General features: G+C 32.3%; 1 protein-coding gene and 2 pseudogenes across 1 annotated transcript; 1 reads left to right on the forward strand and 2 right to left on the reverse strand.

Moving 5' to 3' along the window:
* Positions 1–3,850: 3,850 nt before the first annotated feature.
* On the forward strand, positions 3,851–5,271 carry LOC107485289 (uncharacterized; annotated as a pseudogene).
* Positions 5,272–5,855: 584 nt separating this feature from the next.
* On the reverse strand, positions 5,856–9,237 carry LOC110280547 (protein GET4-like). Its single transcript, XM_021141623.2, has 11 exons — positions 9,056–9,237; positions 8,607–8,688; positions 8,280–8,430; positions 8,067–8,157; positions 7,336–7,419; positions 7,117–7,163; positions 6,931–7,059; positions 6,698–6,782; positions 6,393–6,419; positions 5,963–6,016; positions 5,856–5,876 (listed from the first exon to the last, which is right to left on the reverse strand). Exons 1-11 carry the CDS (start codon positions 9,146–9,148, stop codon positions 5,856–5,858), a joined length of 864 nt encoding a protein of 287 aa, XP_020997282.2. The 5' UTR covers positions 9,149–9,237.
* Positions 9,238–9,596: 359 nt separating this feature from the next.
* Positions 9,597–11,223, reverse strand: LOC127746674 (pentatricopeptide repeat-containing protein At2g16880-like; annotated as a pseudogene).
* Between the last annotated feature and the right edge of the window lie 2,590 nt (positions 11,224–13,813).

A 13,813-nucleotide genomic window follows, 5' to 3' on the forward strand; every position in this document is an offset into this window, starting at 1 on the left:
GTAGTGGTCATTTTTATCGCGTTAGAGTTTAAGGTGGTAATCAGCTAAATGGTGAAGGAGCTGCTTCCCCTATTTTATTTATTCAATTTAATTATTTTTTATTTATTACTTTATATCTTAAATAAATACAGTGTTATTTAACCATCTACATTTTATCAAGTTTTAATTATTAAATCAATTGTTCACCCAAAAAAGTTATTAAATCAATTTATAATTTCTATTTAGTTAGGCATTAATTTTTTTAGCTTAATTTTAATATAAAATTGTCTGGTGATGTTCGCTGTTATCTCTTGAATAATCATACCAATAATGTAATATAAAATATGATTATTTTTGTTACCATTATATTATATAATTAGATATATGTATAAAATTATTTTATATTAATAATACATTAAAATTATTTTATTTTTATATTAAATTTTAATAAAAGATTAGCAGTAATATTTCAACTCTAATTTGAAATATTTTTTAGTTAGACAACTTAATATTCAACAAATTTTAATTGTCAAATTAGTTTTTAATATTTTATTTTGTTATATATATTAATTTCAGATCAAATTTTGATAAAATGATAAATAAATTAATCTTTATTATTATTGTTATTTAATAAACATATAAAAACTCTAAAATTTTAAAAATTTATTTTTAGAGTAAAATTTTATAACGATTTTTGAGATTCAAACTATTGTCCAGTGTAGTCTTTAAAATTCCAATTTTATCATTATAGTCTCTCATATATAATTCCGGACACTATAATGATCTTGGACATCTTTCTGGTAATGTTTCCGTTGCCAGATACTGACATAGCATCACCTTGCCATGCTAGAGGGTCTAACAGCTAACTTAGCTAGTATGATTTCAATTTATACCTAACTTGGTCACTCCCTTTATATTTAACCCTAACTTCTCAAATCTTCAAAAATGTTAATTTTATCTTCTTCTCCTTCAATATTTATTCCATAACAACTCCATATCACTATCCAAACTTATTTATACAAAAATCAATTTATCTTACTCTTCAATACTTCAATTCTTCATTTAGAATCTCAGATTTTTATAATATAATACTCCCAAATCTCTTATTATCGTGACACTCTTGCAACCTTCCAATGTTTAAGCTACTGTAATCTATTCCCAACTCCATGGCTTGCAGATTTGAATTTGGAGTGGCGGCCACGACTATAAGAGCCTCTCCTACGTCTCTTAAGTTCCATTTGTTATCATTAATTTCATAAACTATAAAAAGATCCGAATGGAGATAGAGAATAAAGTAGCATGGATTCAAGTTGGTGCAACTGTTGGTGAACTTTACTATAGCATTCGCACCAAAACTAAAATTCTAGCTGTTATAGCAGATGTCTGCACTATTGTAAAAGTTTGAGGACAATTCAGCAGGTGGTTATGGATTTTTGATTCGAAAATATGGATTCTCTGCTGATAACATAATCAATGCTTACATAATTAATGTGAATGGTAGGTATTGAATTTGAAAAACTAATATTTGATTAAAGTGATGAACAAACATTATTAGGTAATTATCAATTGTTTGTGTGATTTGGTTGGTTTAATATGCAGAAAAATAAAGTCAATAAACATGGTCCAAGGAACAAATCATCAAACCCACACAAATACAAACTTTGGTCCATTATAACTAAACCAAGCCCTATAACAAGCCTCTGAACCAAATAAGAGAAAAAGAAAAAAAAGATGGCCCAAATCATCCAAAGTCCATTCGGTGATCACAAAGCCAAAGCCACACACTTCACTAGGTCGCCTTTCAGAAACTTAAACTCAAAATTTATTTCAATTAATTTTCTTGAAGCTTCGACCGAAAGCCAAATCTTCTCTCTTTTCTCTCTTCATTGGTCACATCACTCACTCAACAAGGAAGAGAGCAAAAAATAAAAACGGTAGAAGCTAGGTTGTGGTGAATAACAAAAAGGTGATTTTCAAATCCAAGCTTAAAGAAAGGCTACAAGCAAGAAGCTAGTCTCATTCGATCAGAGAACATCAAAAGGCTTCTTTTTCCATTTGTGCTACACCAAGGAATTGTGAAGAATACCAAGCTTCAAGCTCAAATCAAGCAACCATGGAGACACTGGAGTTAAAGATGATTAGAAGCTCATCCACGGACCAAATCCAAATTTGGGGCCAAAAAAAAAATCTACGGTCAAGATTGAAGGAACTTGAAGTAAAATGATGAGAGAGAATGGGTAGGTTGCATGCAACAGAATCGAAGTTCTTTCTCTCTTCTGACTAAGCCGCTGCAAGCTCTAAGGATTGGAGAAGAAGACAGCATTGGGTTTGAACTTGATTCAACCTTGGAAGTTTCACTCTTTTATAATAAGGGTAAACGGCCAAGGGTTGAAGGTAAGAGAGAAAAATAGAACACTGAGTTCAGTTCTCATAGCTACCTAAATTGTTCTGAGTTCTTCTCCTTCATGATTTACATGTTGTATTTTTTTTCTCAGTTTAGTCTGTTTGAGTCTCATTGAAAAAAGACAAACATGGTGAGATTTGTAAGAAAAAGTCAATGAGAGGTAAAAGACAGTGAGTTAAATTTGGAGAAAAAATCATAAGATGTCTCAGATTTTCTTTGTACATCTTTCTGTTTTGTGTCATGATCCTGTGGGGATTTCTTTGCAAGTTGGGTTAGCACTTTACTGTTGAAAGCTAGGTTGAGTCCTAGTCAAATTCACATTGGGTTAGAATTTGAATTTGTCCCAGATAAGATTGGGTAGATCCTAGAAAATTATTAGTGTTTGTAATCTTGTGAAAAAGATAGTGAAATTCCATCAGAATTGTGATAGAGATTGGATGTAGACTACATTGCACTGAGTAGCTGAATTAGGATACATCTGGGTGTCATTATTTCTTCCCTTCTCTATTTCTGTTTTTGTAAATTCAGGAGACAAAAAGTGGATTCTCTTACTTCGACAGGAGACAAAAGCAAAAATATATCTTAAGTTCTTTTAATAAAACAGAAGTAATATTCAACAGAAAAGGAGGTCAAGATTCAATCCTCTCTTTCTCTTAGTCACTGATAACCATCAGTAGGTTTCTTGACAGGGAAGCTCATGGATAAAGATCTTTTCTGGGCAATTAAAGATGGTGGTGGAGCAAGCTTTGGAGTGATCTTAGCATGGAAGATCAAACTCGTTCCAGTTCCATCAATCGTGACACCGTTCAGTGTTTCCAGGACATTGGAACAGAATGCAACGAAGCTTGTTTATAAGATGGAAAGTAGACTCGACAATAATCTAGCGTGGCAAGATGATACCACGTTAGCGCTGCGGTAGTTGAGTCATTACTGAAAAGATGTCTAGGAACCACTGTATCTGGAGGCTACAATGGTGAAATTAGGATCTCGAATACCACATTAGATAATGACCTAAATCTTAGAGACCATTCTAAAAATTTACTTTTTATTTTCAGCATGTAGTCAAACAGTATGATGCGAGATTAATTTGCTAAGTATAATAAAAATTTAAAAAGCGAATTTAAAAATTAAAATTTGTAAAAAACCAAAATGTTCAATTAAAAATTGATTGAAAATATTCTAAAAAAATAGTATTTATTATTATGAACTTAATTTTGATGTACTATACGTACATTTAATCATGTAACATTACATTAATAAAAATAAATCTTTTTTATATTAATTTCGTAAATATTTTGCGATGTTCGTGTGTCAAAATTAAACTCTATTATTATTAATAAAGTTACAATAATCTCCAAAACATTTAAAATTTTTATATCATAAATAAAAGTTTAAAATTTGTTTAGAACTAATATTCTATAAAAAAAACTATGGTACATAAGAATTTTCCATGTTATCCTATAAAATATTAAAAAAAGCAGATAAAGCAAAAGAAAACCAGAAGTTCCTATGGAGGAGACAAAGGCAGTGACGCTGAAGCCAATCGAAGCAACTCCGTCGACTTTCAAAGACTACGGTTAAGTCATCAAGGCTTTGCCGGACGGTGACGAGTTCGGCCCCCATGATGCTCAGTTGGACCTTTCCAAAGGGATTCCCAGGTTCCTTTTACCATCACCAATTTTTTACTCTCTAATCAAGCTTCAATTTTTATCAGCTCACAAGTATTCTAATTCCCTTTTCATACACCCTTTTGCTCCTTGTTTATTCTGGTTGGATCTTTTTCTGTCTGCCTAATTAGCTATATATAATGTGCAAATCTTGGATAATGAGTATTATTAGAGGTTTTATTCAACTATAGATTAGTTAACTTGTATTTGATTAATCAATGAGAGGTGTTCTGTACTAATCTCTGTTCCCAATTTGTGTTATATTGGCAATATGTGAATACATAAGCATGAGTTCTTACTTCTGATTCTACATTGCTATGCATAGTGTTTGTCCACTAGTTTAGTTTAGTTTAGTTTAGTTGAGATAGTGATTAAATTCCTTAATTTTAGGGTGATTTTGAGCTCCAACGTATGCTCCAACTTCCTAAAATGACTTTGTATATAACAGGTTTTACATCATGCATATCGAAAATCATTCGCTGAAGTTTTCGAATATTACACATCATGCAAGTGTGACACAATGCCTTGGTTCTATTGGTGGCCATGCTTGGTATCTTGGAGTTGCTAAGCCATCCATTGTTGAATCAGATGAACTCAAGGATAACACCGGAAAGAAGATTGTGCAATCACGACATGGCCATTCGTATGTGCCTCCTGCCATTGATGATGTCTAAATCTTCAAGGTTTCTGCTCCAAATTTCTTAAGCTTAATCGCGGGACATGGCATGCTGGCCCTATATTTAAAGAAGATGCAATGGACTTCTACAATCTGGAATTGAGCAATAGAAATGTAAGTTTTTGGATTTTCACTAAAACTGAGACTTCACTTCTGCTTGAGATTAGCCACTAGATTTAGAGGGAAATGAAGCCAAGTTTGATTGTTTTATTTTATCTTTTTGTTCATGCATAAGGTAGATTTTTCATGTGACTTAATTCTATATACAGGTGATTGATCATACCACACACAGCTTCAAAAAAGATAATGGAGTGGTCTTTTTGATCGATGATTAATATCATAGCTTCCTCAAAGCATTTCAAATGATTATGTATACTGTGTATAATGTAATAAGAGTATAATACCACTCATGATACTGTAGTACAATTTATGAAATTTTATTATTGTGCTTCAATTGGTGTTTCCATTTTACATGAGCAAATACTTTCCTATGAGGTTGTTGACTATCTAAATAAGAGTATATTCTGATTTGCCATCAATAAACACTGAGCTTGTCTATGGTGAAAAATAATTCCTGATTATGATAGAATTTAGAAATAGGTCATCCATAAAATCCATAATAGTCATCAGATATATAATATATTGAAGGATACAATTTTATTTTAGTATCAAGATAAACTTTTTCAAAATATGTGGATAACAGTAGTTTTGAAAAAGTGATCAAATCAAAGCCTTAGTTTATTGCAAGATGAATATTGAAAAGAGTTGTTCTACTTTGATTTATTTTCAGAGTACATAATCTGAAGTAGAATGCCATAATAAGTTGCTATGAGAAGAAAATTGTTGCTGTGACATGGAAATGAAAGACTAATAAAAAGTAATCAATCTCCACTGTAGAAGTTTTTACAGCAAATAACTCTTGAAATGAGTACTATGCAAATTTGTGAATCTAGCATTTATAAATCATAGTAAATTCACAAAAATAAACTATATCAAGAGATCACACAGCTTTTGTTTACTGAGATAGATTGCTCTATCCTAAAAAAGAATAAAAATAAAGGTGCTATAATTATCAAAATTTTCAATAGAAGTTGCTATCCTATCTGGCAGTGTTTCAACAATGAGTAACTCATTCAGCAGACCCCATCAACTGCAAAACAAGAAATTAAGATGGAACTTTATAATTCATTTCAGAGGATATTTATACTAAAATATATGGTGAGTAGTGTCTCTCACCTTGAATATATATATCTCCAAACATCCCATGGGATTCCTTCTCTGTACTCCATATGGTATGGTTCAGCAACAACCCCGATTGAATTATTTGGCCCCACTCGTTATCAATGGGATCAGGAATACTTCCAACAAGAAATATATCGACGAGTTAGTGCTGGGCTAGCCGAAAATCAAAGTTTATCAGAAGCTTGGTCTAAAATTCCCGAAAAATTAGCTTTTTATGATTATATCGGCAATAATCCGGCAAAAGGGGGCTTATTTAGAGCGGGCTCAATGGATAATGGAGATGAAATAGCCGTCGGTTGGTTAGGACATCCTATCTTTAGAGATAAAGAGGGGCGTGAACTTTTTGTAAGGCGTATGCCTACTTTTTTTGAGACATTTCCAGTTGTTTTGATCCGTAGACGAGGTAGAATTCTAGTAATTTTAAAAACTTCTTTGCAATGTCATCTAGCATCTAAATCATAATTTTTGCATGTCAATTGCCGCATTTTAGCATCGTTCCAGGACAAAAACGATCAATAAGTATCGAGTTCGAGTGTATTGGATGTGTGATCCAAAATCATTCGCAACCACTCACTTTTATTTACAATATCAACATTATATTAAAAAAAGTAAGAATCACTGGTTGCACATACTCATAGAACACATTAAATGTGTTTGAGAATCATGCAAGTTAGCCAATAACAAAAAATGATAAAACTAAAAATGGCTTGGTATTGTGAGTTAGCTGACCTCATGGAATGCAGGTTTCCTGTCAATACTTGACTTATAATTTACTCTCAACATATTAAAAAGAGGTAAAGCATCTCTCTCCATCCTACACCAAATTAAAAAATTACGAAAATTCAGAAAAGTTTGCATGTAGCATGACCAATGAAACACTACAATAGAAAGTATGCTTCATTATTTCTAAACATAGAACACAAATTGCTCAATGAATCAATGAAGGATCACAGGCATCTTACGTTTGCAAAAGATAAGTGATGAACTGCATTAACTTTGACGTTGGGAACTCAATCTTGGTGGATTCGATTTGTGTCTTTACCTCTTCACCTAGTAGGTTGGCCTCTCTCAAATTATCTTGACACAAATACCTGTCATGCATTAGGAAACCACATCCTAAGTGAGAATTAATTTCTTAGTGCCTTTACCTTAAAACCGCTCGAGCAATCATCAGATCATCTTCACCAAGATAGCACTATAATATTATGGAAAGCATATCAGTTTAACCTTCCTCCTAAGCTTATGCCAAGAATGTTTAATTTTTTCAGAAAGGATAAGTTCAAAATTGCTTGCAAGTTTGCATGTCTCAACAGAATTTGTGAAGCTCCTAATAAGGAGAAAAATAAAAAAGGCATGGAGGTGTGTACCTTGCCCAGAAAGTTCACCAGAGTAGAAGCAAACTTCTTTGGATCATTTCCTCTCATAAAATGATATGTTACTTTACCTATATCCTTCATTTAAAAAGTGTATTGATATTCATTCAAGTGTAAGTGAAGCTTTCCACAGCGAAATACAAATTCATAGATCTATCAGCTCTAAAGAAGAATAAAAATGGAGCTGCTTCCCTCTTCCAGAAAAGAAATTCTATCTAAACCCCAGAACCGTCAATTATAATTTATTTCATAACTCAATTAAAAACGAGCCACCATTTTTTACTTTTCAGGCATTTGCCACCGCTTTATCTGCTATACAATGAGCATTTACATTATTATCTAATCTGTGTTTCAAAAATACTTCCTTCAAACAAACTGAGAGTACATTGGTGAAGTTTATATTTCTTCCTCTCATCTTATACCTAATTTCTTTTTTAATTATAACATCTGCCAAATTTCTATGACGGACAGTAAGCCAAATCATCCCAAATCATCAATGTTTATTTGTGTTACGTTAATTTTTTAAATATTCAAACTAAAAGAACTTTTACATATCTCCACTGACATGGGTTTACCCCCACCAAAAATTATGCACAAGACAAAATTCAAACAGATGTTGGCAAAGCAAAAGGGGCTTGAAACAAACTCTAGAGACACAGGTATGGTCATTATATTTAAGAGGAATGACAATGAACAAGCATTTGAAGCACCATTTTGAAACATACCGCCTCAGGACTTTTTGAATATATGTATTCGGCTAGCATAATGTGCAGTTTAGGAGATCCATTACTATCTACTCCATATTTGGCTGACCACCTGAATAGTGAATACAATACCAACCAAGCCAGAAATATTATTCAGAAGGAACATGTGATTTTATATATGGGATAAATTTAAACAGCACATATGCTGGATATTTCTATTTTGTGAAGTCTCACCTGATAGCAGCTTTTAAAAATGAGGAACAGCCTTCAACACGTGCCTTTGCCGTTTCGATGTCTTCAGAAAGCTGCTGCACATCATCAACATCCCACAAGTGTTGTGGCAGTGGAACCCGAGGAAACGCCTGATAGATTTTCTTGATAAGATCTATCATTGAGATTCATCAGTAATATGTAGCAGATTTCATGGTTAAATATTGAGAGAGAGAGGTATGCATATTTCTTTTCTACACTGACAATGGGAGACCTTAAAATCATTTAAATTTCGACATACGTAGACACAAGAGAAATAAAACACTGATAAAAGACAAGATTAGAGCGCACCAAGTGTTTTTTTATCATAAGAAATTTTCCCTTTCACTAAGGTCTCCACATACATTGAAGCAAGCTCTGCTCCGCATGTAACCTTAAACATAGAGATATGGAGCATTAGGCTTTGTCGTTTGCCAAATGTAAAAATCATTGAAGAATAATTCATCATAAATTTTTTTGATTCCTGATTTTAAAATATGTAAAAATTAAATAGAGCAATCAATCTAAATAAAAGGACTCATGATCCTCCATCAACCATTTTCCCTTTTCCACACCAAAAATGAAAAAAAATGAGCTCATAGAGTCTCTCACAAACATCACAACAAAGGAAACAGTCATGCACAATCAACATCTACTTGTCTAATACACTTGCAAGGAAACTAGATAATAGTTATCCTATATGCCTAAATAAAGGTCAAAAAAGTATATCTAGAAAGGCATTGATATAGAAGATGTACAACCTGCCCATGAGTCAATTGAAGGCAAGCTCCTGGATGTAGGATATTTAATGCTTCAGAATACCTCTCAGCAGATACATATCTGCAGCAAAACATTTTTTCTTCATCAATGTTAACAACTTAAAATTGATGCACATGTATTAGTTAGTGGAGAGTTGGAGACCAAAGTAATGAAACTTCTCAAAATTATCCTCTTATGACTTAAACAAGCACATATCTATTTGGACGATATAAGAAAAGTACACTTCACATATTAGAGGAACAACAGGTTTTATTGGAGAATAAAAATACATAAGCATAGGGGAAGTTATATCCTAAAAAAAACAATAACAATATAAAAAAAGAAAAAAAGAAAGAAGAACATCAAGCAAAAGACTAGCAAAGCACCGTAGAGAGTTAAAAAATTAAAGACTATGTTACATAAGGGACATAACAGGAAAAAAACTATAGATCCATGAAAATTCCAGCAACTCAATCTACCTATCGGCACAAAAAAACATCATAGATTGTATACTGCCAAAGAAATTACCTTCTTTTCTCCTCCCTAAAGTCTAAAGTGGCATATAAGAATATATTCTTTCGATATGCTTTTTCTCCTCTTCAATAGCCTATCCATTAACTTGAAATACGCAGATTTATTCAAACTAACTCCTTTCTGCTCTGATTCTTGAAATAGTTTCATTGCCTCTTTGTACTTCCCTTGAGTACAAAAATTACTTATCTGTTCTGTGTAATCCATGTCGCTTGAACCAAGCATTTGTGAAGTGTCTTCACTTATCATATTTGGACTTGTCTCTAGAAGTTTTGACATGAATTTCTTTGCTTCCTTAGTTCTCCCAGTATGAGTAAGTGCACCAATGATGACAGTATAAGTATATCGGTCCGACCCCAATTTTTTCTTCTCCATCTCGGTCATGAGGTCAAATGCTTCATCAAGTTTTCCTTCTCTGCAAAGGACATAAATCAACGTGTTGTACGTAACTGCATCAACGGGCTTACCTTTAATGATCCATGTGTTAAATAAATTAAAGGCCTTCTCGAACATACCATGTTTGCAAAGCCCTCGAAGAAGAATGTTACATGTAATAATATCCGGCTTGAATGAGTTCTCAACCATTCTGTTATAGAACAAGAATGCTTTTTCCACTGCTCCCTCCCAGTAGTAACCATGAATAATTATGTTACACGTAGCTTCATTAGGGGCCAAACCTTTATCTAAAAGCTCATTCAATTTATCTACAGCCTGATCAGTTTTTAAACAATGGCACAACCCCCTAATTATAGTGTTATAAGTGACAACACTAGGAATGATCCCCTTCTCCTTCATCTCATCCCAAAGCTTCAGAACTTTGTTGTTTGTTCATTTTTAAAGTATCCGATGATTAGAGTTTCATAGGTTACCTCATCAAGAATATAACCTCGCTTTGCGGCCTTCACAATCAACTTGTATGCCTCTTTGAGCAGTTTCTCCGTGCACAATTTGTGCACTATAGTGTTCAGAATAAAAGTATCCATCTTTAAACCTTTCCTCCCCATTTCATCCATCATCTTAAAAGCTTCTCCCAGATTTCCTGCTTTACAATAACCATTGATCATAGTATTATAAGTAAAACAGTCCGGTGAAAACCCATTCTCGACCATCTTTGGCATGACACAGCCGGCTTCATCCATCTTACCTTCCTTACAATAACACTTCACCATTATATTGTGATTCACCGCGTTCGGCTTGACTCCCTTTCCCTTCATTTTCCAACCAACTTGAATGCATCCACACTCTCCCGCCATTGAAAACACCCGTCAATCAGAGTATTGTAGGTAACCTCATCCGGCATCACCCTCAGGCTCTCCATCTCATCCCTTAGGCTAATCGCCTCCTTGACCTTCCCCTCGTCGCACAAACCCCTCATGATTGTATTATAAGTCCAAATATCCGGTACCATGTCGTTCGCTCTCATCAACTCGACAACCTCGGCAGCCTCCTTCAACCACCTCAACTTACAATAGCCATGAACCAAGATATTATAGGTGTTCCTATTTGGGAAAACCCCGCTACCTTTCATCTCTAGCAAAACCTCCCTAACCTTACTCAATTGGCCCTTCCTACACAATGCATCAAGAATAGTAGGGATGCTCGCGGTGCGGTTTGGTTCGGTTTTAAGGGAAAATGTCATCAGATCCGAACGTTTAATTTATGTGCGGTGCGGTTTGGATTGGATGAACTCTTTTTGGAAATCCGATCCGATCTGATCTGATTACAAGCGGTTTGGATCGGTTTGTATTTGCGGTTTTTTAAATAAAAAAAATTAAATACATATAACAAGTCTCAACATCAAATTTTAAATAATCAACAATGACATATCAAGTCTTAACAATATCTTAAAAAGCCAACGATAACATAACAATAGAAATAAAATCATAGGTTAATTAAAATAAATAAATAAATAACATTTTGAACATAAAATATTTATTAAATAATAATAATACATGAATAATAGAAAAATGTAAAACAAATTGAACATGTTATAAGTATAATTGTAAATATAATAATAAAATAATAATATTATAGTACATTGTACGGTTTGGATTGGATTGGATCGGTTATGAAAAGTAGATTCGAAATCTGATCCAATTTTGCGGTTTGCAAAAAATAGAATCCAATCAAATCTAAATTAATACGGTTTTAATAAGTTTTCGGTTTGAATTGAATTGAATGAACGGTTTAATTTGGATCGGTTTGGATTTGAACACCCCTATTAATTTATACAGGAAGTTTATTAAGATAACTATATATATACTTTGGGATAAAAATCAATATGAATTAAATAATACGAATAATAATCTCAAAATTATAATTTAAGATCATTTAAACTCGAAATAAGATATGTATAATTACAGTTATATTATTAACAAGAATGAAATTATTAGAATTACTCATTATTTTATGAGCCAATATACTTCCAAAAAGAGATATTTTTAAGCCGGCCATAATTTTAAGTCTAATTTGGGAATTAGACGGTATTGAAGTTAAATAATATTTGTGTTAAGGAGTTGACCAATTTAACTAGCGAACCCAACCTTTTTATTTTAAAATAATTAATCAATTAAAAATTTAGCCACAATTTTTCAAAAAGAAAAAAATGACAAAATTAACTAAATTTAATTTCGGTTGAAAAAAAATTAGTTTTCAAATTATTTGGGTTTTAGTACAATTTTGGTATTTATGAAAGAAAATACAAGCGTCAAGTATATGTGGTGAACATGAAATTAAAACCTGAAAATATCTATATGTGTAGGTTTGTAGGAAGAATAATAACAGTGACATAATGATGCAATTGCAATTGCAAGAAAGTAGTATTAGGCGTATGATAGATCAATCGATCAATTTACCGGTAAAGGCGGTGGTGGAATTCAAGGTCATGCTTGCGACTACTTCTCATTTCTCATTATCTCCATATAATAACAATAGGAAAAATCTAGGAGACAACAATTTTGTTAAATTTTGGTCAGTATATAATCAGTAAAAAAAATGAGTTATTAGATAAAATTTTACATCAATCTTACACTATTAAAATTATTATTGATAACTATTTGATAACTACAAATTACAAAGTTACTAATTCTTTAGCATTGCTCATAACAATATATAATATCATGCAATTGCCCCAATAAATTAAATATTATTTACTCATTCCTCATGCCCCTTTGGAGATATCTTTTAGGGGCGAGTTAGACTATTTAATTTACATGATGCATTGATATCACTAATAGTTTTAGGCATAGCATTTAAGATTCATAGTATTTTTTTATAAATATTTGTAAATAAAAAATGATTAGAAATTATAATTCATTTTTTTAATTATTCTCTTAATTTTGAAATAAATAAAATTTAAAATTTTTTATTNTTTTTAAAAATAACATATATATTTAAATTTTTAACTATTTAGATTTTAAAAAGATAATTAGAAGAATGAATTAGAATTTTTAAATGTCTATACTTAAACATAAAAAATATTACAAATTTTATATCTCTTAAGAATAAGTGTTTTAAAATATTTTTTAGTATGGGATATTTTCATTCCTTAAACTAGTTTTTAAAATGAATTAGAACTATGCTAAATTGACAATTCTGAAATAAATAAAGATGAAAATTCAGGTACAGTCAACTTCACATAAAATTAATAGTTAAAAATTGTAAAATAATTTAATTGATTTGACTAAATTTTTATTTAACTATTCTCAATTATGAATTTTACTTAAAATTAAGTGCACGTGAGTTTTTATCTAAAATAAATAAAAAGAAAAAGGCAAATGGGGTGGCAATGTTGCACTAAGTCATGATCACGTTCACGGGTTTTAATTACAATCTTGTGAGTCATATCCAATTTGATGAGTTATCATCATAACAAAACCCACTATATAAGGCATCACTCCCATGCATTGTGTCCACCCTCGTGTCAAACCTCACAAGATTCACAACACAACCCACTACTGCTTTTACTTTCCACCAAAACAATATTATTGTAAAACCCTACTTTGGTCATAATATATTACTATATCTCAAGACAAAGCCAAAACACAATGCTAAAATTCAACACTCTTAAACATTTCACTCTCTTTCTTGTTTTCTTGATTGCTTCCGCGGCCGCGGCCGGAGGACACGGCGGAAGAAAACTCCTTTGGGACATGTCAAGTGGTAGGACACCCTCCTCAGGGACACCTAACGGTGCGTCTGAGTCGGGTCATGGTCCAAACTAGGATTAC

Source organism: Arachis duranensis, chromosome 4 (genome assembly GCF_000817695.3).
Source record: "Arachis duranensis cultivar V14167 chromosome 4, aradu.V14167.gnm2.J7QH, whole genome shotgun sequence".
Lineage (NCBI taxonomy): Eukaryota > Viridiplantae > Streptophyta > Magnoliopsida > Fabales > Fabaceae > Arachis > Arachis duranensis.

Excerpts from the sequence above, each read along its gene's own strand:
- LOC110280547 (XM_021141623.2), bottom strand. The coding sequence starts at position 9,148 with ATGTTTTGCTGCAGATATGTATCTGCTGAGAGGTATTCTGAAGCATTA. Across the intron at positions 6,783-6,930 it reads ATCACTTATCTTTTGCAAAC|GATGGAGAGAGATGCTTTAC; the intron begins GTAAGATGCCTG and ends AATTTGGTGTAG. Across the intron at positions 6,017-6,392 it reads ATGACATTGCAAAGAAGTTT|TATGGAGTACAGAGAAGGAA; the intron begins TTAAAATTACTA and ends TGAACCATACCA.